We start from the raw sequence: 13,949 nt of genomic DNA on the forward strand, positions 1-13,949 counted from the left end.
TAAAAAAATTTTTTGGTGTCCCCTTAAATTTTGCATCCACAGCAAGTACCTAATTTGCCTCAGACTAGTCCTGGTTCTATAAGGGATACAGACAATAAACAATGAATATAAAACACTAATAGGTTATATAGTATATTAGAAAGTGGTAATTACTAGAAAAAAGCAGCAGCAGAGCAGGGTACGAAAGACTGGGAAGACAATGCGATGCAGAAAATTTCAGTTTTAAATAGAATAGTCAGGATAGGTCTCATGGAAGAGGTGAGATCTGAGTAAAGACTTAAGGGAAAGAAGGAATTAGCCAAGTGAAGATCTAGAGGGAAAGATATCCAGGAAGAGCTAAAGCAAAGGACTTAAGAGGAGAGCATGCCAGTAGAATTGAAGCAGAGAGTCCAGGAGAGATAGGATTTAGGAGACAAGGTCAGAAAAATAAGGAGGTAGAGGGGGAACAAATTAAGCAGGGCTTTCTGGGCCATTTTCACCTTATAAAATGGAAGCCAATGCAGGGTTTTAACAGAAGCATGACAAAATCTGACTTCTGTTTTATATTTTTATTTGTTTAATATGAAAAATTTTAAACCTATATACATACAAATTAAAAGAATACTCCTCTTTTTCTCTGTCTTTCAATATAACATTCAGAGTAATCAGACATCATGACAATATATCCCTAAATACTTTGGCATCCATTTTCTAAAAATAAGGACTTCTCTAACATAATCACAATACCATTTTCACATTTAAGAAAATTAAAATTCCTTATTCTTTAAATTTTCCAGTCCATATTTAAATTTTCCCAGTTGTCCAATTGTCCTCACAATGTTTTTTCAATCTAGAATTCAATCAAATATCACACACTGCATTTGTTTATGTCTTTTAGAAACCTTTATCTGGATGGAAATGGAGACCATTCTCCTAAGTGAAGTACTGCAATAATGGAAAAACAAACACCACACGTATTCACTATTAAATTGGAACTAACTAATCAGCACTCATGTGCACAGATAGAAGTAAAACTCAATCAAAATCATGCAGGTGGGAGGGGGGAGGAGGGCACAGGTGAAATCATACCTAACAGGTACAATGTACACTATCTGGGTGATGGGCACACTTACAACTTTAACTCAAGGAGTACAAAAGCAATCCATATAACCAAAACATTTGTACCCCTGTAATATTCTGAAATTAAAAAACAAAAAACAAAACAAAAAAAACCCTTAATCTTGAAGAGTTTCTGAAACCTGTGGGTTTTGTTTGTTTTTAAATCTTTACAGCATTGAGGTTTTAAAGAGATTGGGCTAGTTATCTTATGGAATGTTCTACATTCTGAATTTATCTCATTATCTCTAAGGTGTCATTTAACTTGTTTCTCCAACCTCTCTATCTCTTGTAAACAGTTAACTGTACAGCCTTCAAATGACACAGGTTAACCACGGGGGGGCAAGAATGTTTTATAAATGGTGCTCTGTATTTCATATTGCATTACATCAGGACATGCATAATACCTTACTTTTAAATCTTTCTAAATTTTATTACTTGGGTTAAAGGAATAATAGCCAGGACAGACTGTAAGAGGCAAGAAAAGAGAGGCTATTACGAAGCTATTGAAATCATTACAGTGTGAGATGATGGTAGCTCAGACCAATGTACTAGCAGTAGAGGTGATGAGAAGTAGTCAGACTTTGTATATATTTTGAAGTTAGAGTCAATCCATTGGAAGTGGAGTTTGAGAGAAAAGAGTCAAGTATGCAAGAAGAATCAAGTATGATTCCAAGGCATTTAGCCTCAGATACTCAAAGGGTAGATTTGATATTGCCTGAGATGGGTAGGCAGGAAGTCATGGGGGGAGTCATGGGTAGTTCAGGTTTTTGGGAGGGGGAAAAGATCCAGTCTCAGATATGTTAAGTTTAAGATGTCTATTGGCCATCCAAGTGGATATGTCAATTAGTCAGCTGAATATATGCATATGTAAATCTGAAGCTTAGGAGAGAGGACCAGGATGACAATGATATAAATTTGGAAATCTTGGCATAAAGTTGGTATTACATTTAAATCTATTAGACTGGATGAGATCACCAAGGAATGAGTGTAGATAGATAACAAAAAGCTGAACCCTGAAATACCCCAATATTAAAAGGTCAAGATGACCCAGCAAAGAAGACTGAGAATTAATAATCAGGGAGGTAGATGGGAAACCAAGATAATGTGTATACTAGAAGCCAATAAAGGAATTATGTCAAAGAAGAGTGAGTGATTAATGGTGTCAACTGTTGTGCACACATAGATCAAGTATGCTTAGGATAAGAATTAAACAATTCTTATTTAGTAATAAAGAGGTGAATTTAACAGCAAACAAGTTAACTGTTTACAAGAGATAGAGAATTTAACAGTTTTGGTGGAACAGTGGAGGTGAAAGCTTGATTGGAGTTAGTTTAACAGAAAATGGGGAGAAGGTATTAGGGGTCTGAGATGGTATGAAATACTTGTCTAGAAGAGTGGAAGAGTGAATGAAAGAGTGGCAGACAGTAAGATTACTACCAGGAAAAGATTCATGGTCATGAATTTAAAGTGAAAATAGTCCTTATGCTGGTATTTTTCTCCAGCCATGTTTAGCTATTCAGGGGTAGGTATAGAATAGGTGGAGAAAAGGATTAATCATGTTGTTGTTTTGCCAAGGAGCATAATGAAATGAGAGGGGCAAGGAGTCAAAAGTACATGCAAGGGACTGATAAATACTGCCCTCTGTAACTTAAGCTAGATATTGAGGTTGCCATCAGTTGAGGAATAGAAAAAAAGAAAAAGGAAAAAAAGGTGTTAGATAAATGCATTGGAGGACCCAATACAATCAGAGTAGCAGAGGAAGTGGGCTACAGACATAAGTAGTATAATCAGACAATGGGATACATGAAGTTGGGATCATGGTGCAGTCAATATCTAATACTTTATATAATTCATATTTTTCTTTTTTAAAAACTTCTCAGAAACAATGATAAGTTAAGTTTTTCTTATATTCTAGTATAAAAAGATTTTCTTACCTCTGAAGAGGAAGGTCGACTTGGATTGAGCGACATATTCGCTAATGTCTGAATAGGATAATTATCAGTTGGAATTTTGGGGTTTTTAAAATCTTTCTTCATTTAAGTAGTATTAAATAAAGGTTATAATAGATTTCTGGCTATTTAATATAGCATTCCAATCATTTCTGGTCTCTGATTTGTTCAAGAAATAAAAAGAAAACACAAAAGCTTTAAAATAGAGTCGAAATGCAAATTTAGGAATGTACACAATCTTTTTATTATTCTAACTCAGAAAGACATGCTACTAGTAAATAGGTCTGGAGGGCTGGTAATTGCAATGAAATGAGCATACTTCCTATACAACTAAGTAAACCAATAAATGACATTGCAATGGACTTCTGACTGGGATATATTTTTCTATTCTAAATGATTCCTTTTTTCTTGGTGAAAAATTAAAGTCAAATATATAGCATTTTACATAAAGTAGAAACATACTTTTGGAACTAGAAAGACTGAGTTTATATAAATGACTGTAGAATGATGAAACCATTTTACCATATGTATTTCTTTCTGGGCCTGGATGCCTCAATAATAATAAATATGAACAATCATTCCAGATGAAAATACCAACCTTTAAATATATCAGGCTTCATTTGTGTATTATTTCCTGGGTTTTTCCTCAGAGGAGTTATAATAGTTTATAAGAATGCATGATAGAATTAAAGATATATAAACTATATAATAAAAACTGAAAAATAAGGTAGCTGAATTATTACTTTACAAAGGAATTATCAAAGGAGGACAATCCTTAAGAATATACTAATCATACCAACACTGGAGTAGAAACTTTTTCTAGATTTCAAAACATTGCTCCACCTTGGGTTATGTTAAAAAAATAATTTAAATCCAATAAAACTTAAAATATCTCTGATCTGGTACAGATTATAGCTCTATGAAATCCTAATTATGAAATACTTATTATTTTAATGGTATCTAAATTAAAAGATCATTTTCTGGGATATCTTTTAAATCAGTGTCACATATTACATCCTACATAAATTTCTTACAATAATTTTATTATAGTCCAGTAAGCTAAGAATCTTACAATAAATAAAATTTAAAACGTGATTGTCATTTTGACGAAGTCAAACACTATTTTAAATACATTAGTACTTTAAGAAAACATTTAGATAGTTCCATTTCTATATCCAACCAAAGGCTTTTTCTGACAATGTACTAATATTAGTCTCTATTATGAACCTAAATGAAGTTTATGACTCAGATACATATATGGTCACTTCCTTGTTAGATAAGAATTAGTGGTAATAATCTACAATAATTATAGCACATGGGCATTCATTAATTAAATGGTATGCAAATAAAGCTATACTTTTTAATTTCTGTAGATATATTAAAATTTGATATTTTAATTTGGAATAATTTTTTTTGAGACAAGGTCTCACTTTGTTGCTCAGGCTAGACTGCAGTAGTGTCATCACGTCATCGTAGCTCACTGCAACCTCAAACTCCTGGGCTGATCCAAACTGATTCAAACTCCAAGTGATCCTCTTGCCTCAGCCTTCCAATTACCTGGGACTACAGGCCCTCCACCATGCCTGGCTAATATTTTCTCTATTTTTGTATAGATGGGATCTCACTATGTTGCTCAGGCTGGTCTCGAACTCCTGGCCTCAAGCGATCTTCCTGACTTGGCCTCCCAAAGTGCTAAGATTATAGGTGTGAGCCACCACGCCTGGCCCCAGAACAAATTTTTAATTAAGCAAACTCAAGACAGGTCAATCAAGACCTTTATTGTTGTTCTAAGGTAAACTGCCCTACTATACAGGTTGAGTATATATAATTCAAAAACCCTAAATATGAAATGCTCCAAAATCTGAAACTTTTTGAACCTTGACATTACACACAAAGGAAATTGCTTATTAGAATGTTTTAGATTTTGGATTAGGGATCCTCACCTGGTAAGTGTATAAGGCAAATATTTTGAAATCTGAAAAAATCTGTAATCTGAAACATTTCTGGTCCCAAGCATTTCAGATAAGGGATATTCAACCTGTACTATTCCTTCTAAAGTAATAGCAAAGAACCCATGTTTTGTATTATAAGAACTCCCTTGCCATTTCTGACTGGATAAATGTTGGAGACCAAATCCTGGGCTGGCCAGAAATAAATGAAATGGCCTAATGTAAAAAGATGAGCCCTTGGGAATTAGAATTGGGATGAGAGCTCAAGGAAAAAGTATTAGTAGACACTGAAGCAAAAAGAATATAGAAAGAGAAGTCATGTAGTATCAAAGCCAAAAGGCAAGCTCATGTTATAAAAAAGCTGTAATTATTTGCAAACAGAGATAGAAAAATATAAAATCAAGAAAATGACCAAGTAAAGTGGTAGTAAGAGGGCCAACTGAGGAGATACATAGCTGAGTCATGTTCATAGTAAAGCACTAAAGAGAAGAGTCCAAAACTCTTGTTGCTGAAGTCCCTAGCCTTGGATCTACTTTCAGTTTGCATTGTCAGTGTCACAGTTTGTTTTTGGATTTCCATGAGATATCTGTCTCCACTACTGCTCTATGTTGATCTTTACAATAATCTCCCCATTGCCTGAGGTAACTTGAGCAAGTCTTTGTTATCAAAACCACAAGAGGCTAATTAAAACTTTAGGCATGCTTAGAATTTGTAGTTGATCCTAACAAAATCACATTTCATATACTAAATCCTAACATATAACATTTGGGATTTTCGAATTCTTTACCTATTTCTAATTAGCTAATGAAGAAAATAATGCCAACAAATTCAAACAAACAGAGACTGATAGCTCAATGATCAAAGGTAAGTGGCTACAGAGTTCCAGTCTAATCTCTTATTTATTGCATAATTTTGCTTTACCATCCTCCTGCCAGGAATGGAAGATCAACTTTATCTTGTACTCTAATTCCCATCAGTTTGTACTGGCTGTCTAAAAGCGAGTTACTGAAAAGGATCCCAAGGCCACATCTGGCCTCAGTAGGAAAGCATACAGAAATGAATTATCATAATCAACTATGGATTTGAGAAGGCATACCTGTTAGTAGACATAACACTTATTTTCCAGCTCTGATCTAGTCTCTACTTTCAAAAGAATTAGCTATCATGCTTTCTCTGTACTTTTCCAAAATGATTTTGGAGTTTGCAGCAGAGCTGAAAATCAAGCTTACAACTTACTCTGTTCAGTACCTGGAAATAAGGATCCTGATAATTTTTATTTCCTGTTCAATTTGATAATGTGGCATACAAGAAGATGCTCGATAAGGCTTTAGAAAATGCAAAATAAATACTAAAATTAGAAACCTGACATGGGCTATGTTTAAATAATACAGAATCTCACACAAAGTACCCAGATGGATTGGAAATCAGAAAAGCAGGTTTCTAGTTCTGTATAACCCGTAAGACTGTTCATTGGTCTAAGTCTCTTACTGTTGCCCTAAGGTAAACTGCACTACTATACAGGTTGATTATCTCTGAAGTGACTTGAACTCTTTAAGATACTTTGCAGCTCTAAAATTATTTGATTACTTGATTGCTCAAGGAATGCAAAAAGTGACAGGGAAACTTTTACTCTAGAAAAAGAAATCAGAATATATTAATAGTCAACCTCATGCCAGATGATGGAAGTTTTCTTGACATAATTCCTGATTCTTAAATCATCAGAGCATGAAGTCTATTGGATCAGGATAAATTCAGGTTACCTGAATGTCTCAGAACATTTTCTCTATCACACAAACTAGCTATATAACCATATGTCAAGTCATTCATTCTCTCCAAACTTCAGTATCTTTAACCACTATAGAAACAGAATATAAGCTCATCCTTTGAGAAAGGGGTCAGAATTGTGAAAACTCCCTTTAGAGAGATTCAGCTTTTAAACTACAAAGTAAGACACACGAATCTTGAAGTATTTTAGTAATTCAAATACTGAATTTAGAAGTCTTTAGTGAAATGAATAACTTAGTGAAGAACTTACTGTACTAATCAATTGAATAAGGTGAAGATTCCAGGTAAATTTAAATTGACAGTGCTTTGCTGACAAAACATAAAATGACCAATTTCTTGGTTGTGTTTCCTTGCCATTCATTTTTATAAGGATTCTCTTGGTGCCCAACTGTTTTTTCAACAAGGCTTGTCTTTAACCATCTGAAATGTGAACATCTAGCATACATACATACATATCAGACAGATATGATTGGTTAGGTCTTTGAAATGTGGGAGGTCAAAGAACATCTCCTAAACAAAGGTTTGTTCAGGAGATACTGACAGTTCATAAATTATATTTACTGTTAATCACTTCAGATGCAATTGAACTTAAAGTGAACTCAATGTTTTTTTTCTTCTTTCCTATCCTAAATTGAATCTTTAATTAAACACACATTACAAAAAACAGCATCTGGTGTTTGATATAGCAATCTAGTTTGTAGTTTCCCAAAACAGCAGTTAACAAAAAAACAAACTTTTTCTGAGACTGTTTAAGCCTAAAACACCATATAGGGTTTGCTTATTTTTCAACACTCTTCCTCACAGAAGAAAGGATTGTTCGTGGTCATTTCATTAAAATAAATGAAAAAAAAAAAAAAAAGGCTTGGACCACATATTCTCTGAAATCTCTTCCAGCACTAACATTCCCTAATTCTTACCTTAGGGTTTAGAGGTATATTCTAAAACTACTGTAATATAGAACATTCTTTAAGATATTTATGTTTAATCTTATAAATCTGTAGAGTATGAATGAGATTTTAGCACTACATAGTCAACAAGGCACCAAAGGTGAAGTAGTTTAAAATACTGCTGGGGAAAAAGGCGAAACAATATTTAGTGAGATTTCTTTCATATTTTTTACATCCATAATTTTTATTTCACTCTCAAAAAACAATTCCAGGAAGTAAGCTTTATTATTTCATTTCGAAATGAGGAAACGAAGGCTCAGTGAAGATCAGGTGGCTCGCCCAAGGATACTACAGTAAGTGGTGGAGCCAGAATTCAAACCTGGTTTCTAACTCCAGTCATTATATTCATTGTATAAATTAAGTAAAATGCTAAACTCACACTGTACATTTTTGCTGATACAAACTGTTGAGTAAATGTTAGGTTGTTTTGTTGACCCAGAGCAAATTATACATGATTTTCTCATAATATAAAACATTTGAAGTACACTAATGATGAAATTATTCATGTTTATAGAAAATATTAGTGTATTCTGAGATGGACTAACCCAACAGAAACAGGAAACACTTGTCTTAAGTGCTGGGACACGCTAAACGCGTTTCCATGGGTGTGAGACGAAGTGGCTGAGCCTATTTTCTTTGGTTAGATTCCACAGTCTCTACTGAAAACTCCTTTAGGGATCAATTTTAAGCAGGAGGTAATAAATTACAACTGAAACAAAAGAGCAAACTTTTCTCAAACACAAAGTTTTATTTTAAAAAGTACAATAAGCGTTAATTCTACAAATGGATAACAGAGGAGACAGGTGTAAATCTTCAGCCAGCTCCTTGGCTTCTTTAGAACCTTTCCCAGAAAACCGATTCTACAAGTGAGAGGCGACGGAAGGCAAAGCTTGAGAAGATCCTCTTTTCTTCAGCGAATCGGCGCCCCGGCTTCGGCCCGCCCGGCCCCCTCGATCGGTCAGAGCCACCTCCCCGCCCTCTTTCCGCCTCGGGGGTCTGGCCGTGAGGAAGCGGACTGAAGGTGCGGCTGGCCAAACTCGGGTCACACAGAGACACGACTGTGCGGGGGTGGGGAGCGGGTGACTCCCGCTGGGTACAACTAGGTCCTACGCCTCAGCTGGGCTCGCCCCTTCCTCAACACCCGCCGCAGACTGCACAAGGCAAACTGGGACCTCCTCGCCACCAGGCCTTTCAGAAACTCCCTCAAGCCTCTGACTTCCCTACTGGTCCTCTTCAAAGTCCCTCTCGGGTCTTGGCGGCTAACGACAAACTTTTTCCTTACCTCTCCCAAGCCGGCCTCTCCCGAGAGTGAAGGAGAGGCTAGGCGTAGACTCGATCTCTCCTGGCGCAACCGCCGCGCCCACCGACCGCTCCGCCCCTTCCTCTCTTCTCTCCTCCCCTCCCCCAGGCTAGCGCTCCCGCCAGCCGCCGAAGCATTGGGCGGGGAGGGGCGCGCATGCGTACCGAGGGTGGCGCCGCTAGGCACAGAACCGGAAACTTAGAGACAAAGTTAGGAGCCCCGCCCCCGCCGCGCGCTGCCTAGCCGTCTGGCCCCGCCGAGCTGCGACCCACCGACCCACGAATTGGCCTGGCTCTCGCATGCGCCATGTCTGGTTCCTCCAGCGTCGCCGCTATGAAGAAAGTGGTTCAACAGCTCCGGATGGAGGCCGGGCTCAACCGTGTTAAAGTGAGCGGGGGCGGGCGGCCTAGGGGGAGGGGAAGGCGGTCGCGGCGGGTGGGATCTCGCTGCCGAGTTGGCTGGGGCGGGCAGGACGCGCAGCGACTCTCGCTTCCCCTGGGGAGGACGCGCGCCTGGCGGCGATGATCCGGGAGCTGCCAACTCGAGAGAGGACGCCTCGCGGGTCGGCGCTGTGGTTGGGCTGGCCAGTTATTCCGTCCTTCCGCCCCAGGACTTTCCAAGGCGGGCTGGTCCCCGGACTGAACTGCGGCCCGCATTTCGGTCCTCCGCCCTCTCTCCCTCCCTCGGCCGTGACTCCTCCGCTAGCCTAGCCAACAGCTGCTCCTCCGCGCGCGGTCCGCACCCTTCCCTTCCCTCTCTACCGGCCTCCACCTTTTCTGGTTACTGGACTGGGTGTTTTCCGACTTTTGATTCAGAGCAGACTTAGGTCTTCTTTTCATGTCAGATCTTTCCCAAACCTAGTCCCTTTAGTAGTAGATTCTTACCTCCAGCTTCTCTCGTCCACTGAACACACACTAGAAAACGAATTCTTGCATAACCTGAACTATGGATTAAAGAAGCATGTTTCCGAATCGTACGTGGAGTCTGATGTTACCATTGGTGCCCCGTACAATCTCGAACAAAGGGTACATTTCATACGTCTTCAGCACGGTTTGCTTATATCTGACCTTGTGGATATCTACTGGTCTGCATGCCCGAGAAAGTGATCAGGATGGGCCAGTATTAATTAATTTTATTTATTTTGGCGTTTGGTTAGCACTGGCCTTGTCTTGGAGTATTTATTTTGGGGGAAAAGCTTTTTGTCTGTTTTGATATGACAACCTGACATTCAGGTGCTATTCTAAGTATTTCTTGATTTTTAAAATCCTAAATAGATTGGCTTCTTTCTGGTGCAATAGGTTAGGTTACATGTGTCACACTTTTTGTAATTAAAAAGGAAACATATAAGTCATATAAGCCAGTTTCCAAGATGATTTAATTTTATACTATTAGGCTAGTCTTAAATGTTTTGTGGAGAGGGAGAGGGCCTCTCATTTAGCTTTAACTGGAAATGTTAGGGATCTAGCTTGCTCAGTTGGCACCTCAGGAGGGAAGGGAAATTCCTATTGGTTTTGGTGTGGGAATTCCCTCACTTCCCGTCCTTTAAGTGCTGTAGTTGGTACTGCTGTTTGGAACCTATTTCTGAGATCTCCCAGTTCTTACCTCATACCAGTGGTCTATTATGGTCAGTCTTGGCTAGATTTAGCTCTGAAATTTGAAATCATGTATTTCTTAAACAACTATTATTCAGGTGTGCCCTTACCATAGATTGAATGGGCCAGGAAAGAAAAAAATGGGGAGAGAAAGCAAAAAAAAAAAAGGTGAGTGAAAGCAGTAATTTTAAGTAGGTAGGGCTACTTAGCCCTAGTCTTCAAAGAAAATGAAGTCCTCAGGCTAACGTACTCCGGGAGCTTTACTTTGAAAAATCCTAGCCACTGCCCTCGCCAGACCAGATCCTACCCGTATACCTAATTCTTCAGAAAGTTTCTGGTTGGGATCATTAAAGCCACCACAGATGGTTTGGTATTGGAGTTCTCCACATTGGCTTGGTGTAGCAAGGAGGGGAGAGCATCTCTCTTTGGGATTTTAAATGAGCTTTTCTTTAGATAAGTTGTTAAATGTGGTTAGGTTCCTTTTCACTTTGGGCATGTTATTTTATCTGTGACTTTGTGCTGGGTGCTTATTGATGATATTTTCAAACTAGCATGAACTTACTATATTTCAACCTTTATGTTTGAATAGAGTTGATAAGAATTACCACAAATGCTTGACAGACTCTCCCATAGGTAGGTGAGGACACTTGAGAATGAAAAGGGGCACTACTTCTGCCAGCATTGCAGGGTTTCAGCCTCCTGGGTGATTATTACAGTATCTTGGGGACTAGCAGCTTGTTCCAGTTTTAGAGTCTTTGTCTCAGCTTTCCCCACTGCTTGGGATGCTGTTTCTCACTGATGATTATTTGGCTGGATCTCTTGTCATTGAAATCTCAGCTAAATGTCACCTCAGACACCTATCCTTATTGTGGGCACCCAATCACTGTCTAACAAATCACTCTTTTTACTACAGAGCACCTTGTCTGTCTTTTCCCCTGAACTGTCAGCTCCATAACAGCAGGATTGTTCTTGCTTATGTATTCTCAGTGCCTAGAAGTATACTGGGCACAAAATGGTGCTTGAGAAATTTGTGAAAGGGAGTTAGGTTGGACCCTACCTACACTTTAGACAGAAAATTAACGGGTACTTCACTGTGTGTTTCCTGCTGGTTAATGTGAATGAAAAGAAATACTTTAACATTATGAAAAATGATACTACCCATTCCCTTACTTTAGCTACACTTGTTATTGAGGGGAAGGGGACAAGGAGGACATAGTCATTTGTAAAAGTACTTGGTACCATGATTTAAAAAGTACTTCTTTGTCACGGGAGCTAGTTTAACCTAAGGAACTCATTAACCTGGGGTGTTGTATAAGCCAAACACAGAAATGGATTTGACAAGAGTTTAGATTCATCTTGGAATGAGGAATTATTTTTATCAGGTTTGGGGTACAGCTGTAATCTGCAGGGGTTTGGGAAATAGAGAGCATTTTAATTTCCTTTCAAAGGCCACATATCCAGCTGGACTAGACATCTGCTTTCCACCCTCCTTGGGGATAGTTAAGACTGAGTATAAAATAAATGATTATTTCTCTTATTTTCCAAAACCTCAATTCAAGACTTAGGATATTGGATGCATTTGGGGCATCTTTTAGCCATTCATATTCCACATCTGAACCATTCAATTCATTGTTTTTATATTAGTATACCATAAACTGTTTGATATTATAAAACTGTCCACAGTGACAGTTTTCTTTCTGCAGTGTCATGTGACTGAAAGGCTGATGGCAAACTTCCAAGTTTAACAACTTTTCTGAGCAACCTGCTTTTGAGAGAAACTATATTTGCCTAAATGTGATTGAACAATGTTCATGTATGTGTGCAATGCTACCCAAATGGGACTTCAGGAACATCTGTGTAACTGAATGAATGGTATGCCTCTTTTAATGTTTTAGTTTAAACGCAAAGGAGCGTAAGAGTCTATAAATCTGAAGAACAGTATGCTGAATGCATTCATATACACTGTTTGTTTTTCTAACTACATGCTAGTTATCCCACATTACGTTCATTCACAGTAGTATTCTTCCAGTAATATTGCTTTCAAGACAAAGTAACAGTTTGCTGGAATGTTAATGTTCTTTTTGTCAAACATCTAATACCGTGTATTGCTTTTAATAAAAACAACGTGTTAAGTACTCTCAGGTTTACACTTGAACAACCTATTATTAATACACAAGGAAGATGTGCTTTGCCAATAAACATAATTGTACTGAATCATTTGATGCTTCTAATAAGCAAAAGAAAACATAAACCAGTCTTATTTTACTAGCAATGTTTTTAAGTGTAAGAGCTCAGCATAAGACTGTTAGTCTTCAATTGGTATATAATATTTTCTTTTGAAACAAGAGAAGTGCTGTTTATTTCAAGTACGATATATCCAAAGATTTGTGAAAACCTTCATTAAAACCTCACCACCTGGCACTTTCCTCTTTCTGTTATGTATAGGTTTCCCAAGCAGCTGCAGACTTGAAACAATTCTGTCTGCAGAATGCTCAACATGATCCTCTGCTGACTGGAGTATCTTCGAGTACAAATCCCTTCAGACCCCAGAAAGTCTGTTCCTTTTTGTAGGAAAATGAATCTTTCAAAGGTAAGTTTCCTTAAATAAATTTCATAAAACCCTTCATAGTAGGAATAGTCAATCTTTGCAATGCCTTAAAAGATCATTCCTTTGGCCCTCCAAGTTTCCAGTCTTTTTCTGTTTTGTAAGAAAAGTGAAGATTGATGAAACTTGCTGATTTAGTAGTCATGAAAACTAATTGTTTCTATTTAACCATAAAGAAGGTTAAATAGAAGATTTAATACTGTACAGAGGGTATAAGAGTTACTACACAATTCTGCTGTAACAAGCCATGTGTTAGTTACTGTTACAGCATTAAGCCTAATAGCATGTATATTTTGGGATCCCTAAGTACTAGTTTTGTTTTTGTGTACGGATCAAATAAATTTTTAGACAGTTGAAGAAAATCTGCAATGTTTATGGGGATGACTTTTAGTAAGTACTGTCAGTTGGTTTGGATTGTGATGTTATCGCTCTAGTAGAACCCAGGTATAGGACAGTATAGCAAAGAATTGGGAACTGGGAATGCAAGAGAAAATTAGGAGCTAGTTGAACAAGCAGACATTGTGTGGGCATTTGGAGTGAGGAATAACAGGTTTTACTTTTTAGTCTCATTTGTTAGACAAAGATAAGCATGAAAGAAATGAGGTATGTGAGTTCTTGGTGGCAAACAGTGGATTGAATTTCAGAGAATTAAGAAACTAAAGACCTGCTGGCTTTTTATTAAAGTATGCATCAGCATATTAATTTGTACCTTACAGATTACATA

At 37.8% G+C, this 13,949-nt stretch overlaps 1 protein-coding gene and 1 long non-coding RNA gene across 2 annotated transcripts in view; one reads left to right on the plus strand and one right to left on the minus strand.

The window, feature by feature from the left end:
* The window catches only part of SPATA1 (spermatogenesis associated 1), a 41,439-nt gene extending 38,371 nt beyond the window's left edge, over nt 1–3,068 (minus strand). Inside the window, 1 exon segment of the mRNA XM_012661030.1 lies at nt 3,033–3,068. Within this exon segment, the coding sequence (XP_012516484.1) occupies nt 3,033–3,068 (36 nt within the window).
* A 6,067-nt stretch (nt 3,069–9,135) lies between these two features.
* Nucleotides 9,136–13,949, plus strand: part of LOC105823863 — a 17,781-nt gene continuing 12,967 nt past the window's right edge. Inside the window, exons 1-2 of the long non-coding RNA XR_001138171.1 lie at nt 9,136–9,415; nt 13,066–13,210. This is a non-coding gene — a long non-coding RNA (uncharacterized LOC105823863). The remainder of the gene's footprint in view (nt 9,416–13,065; nt 13,211–13,949) is intronic.

The sequence above is a fragment of the Propithecus coquereli genome, unplaced genomic scaffold (genome assembly GCF_000956105.1).
Source record: "Propithecus coquereli isolate 6110/MARCELLA unplaced genomic scaffold, Pcoq_1.0 Scaffold7, whole genome shotgun sequence".
Classification (NCBI taxonomy): domain Eukaryota; kingdom Metazoa; phylum Chordata; class Mammalia; order Primates; family Indriidae; genus Propithecus; species Propithecus coquereli.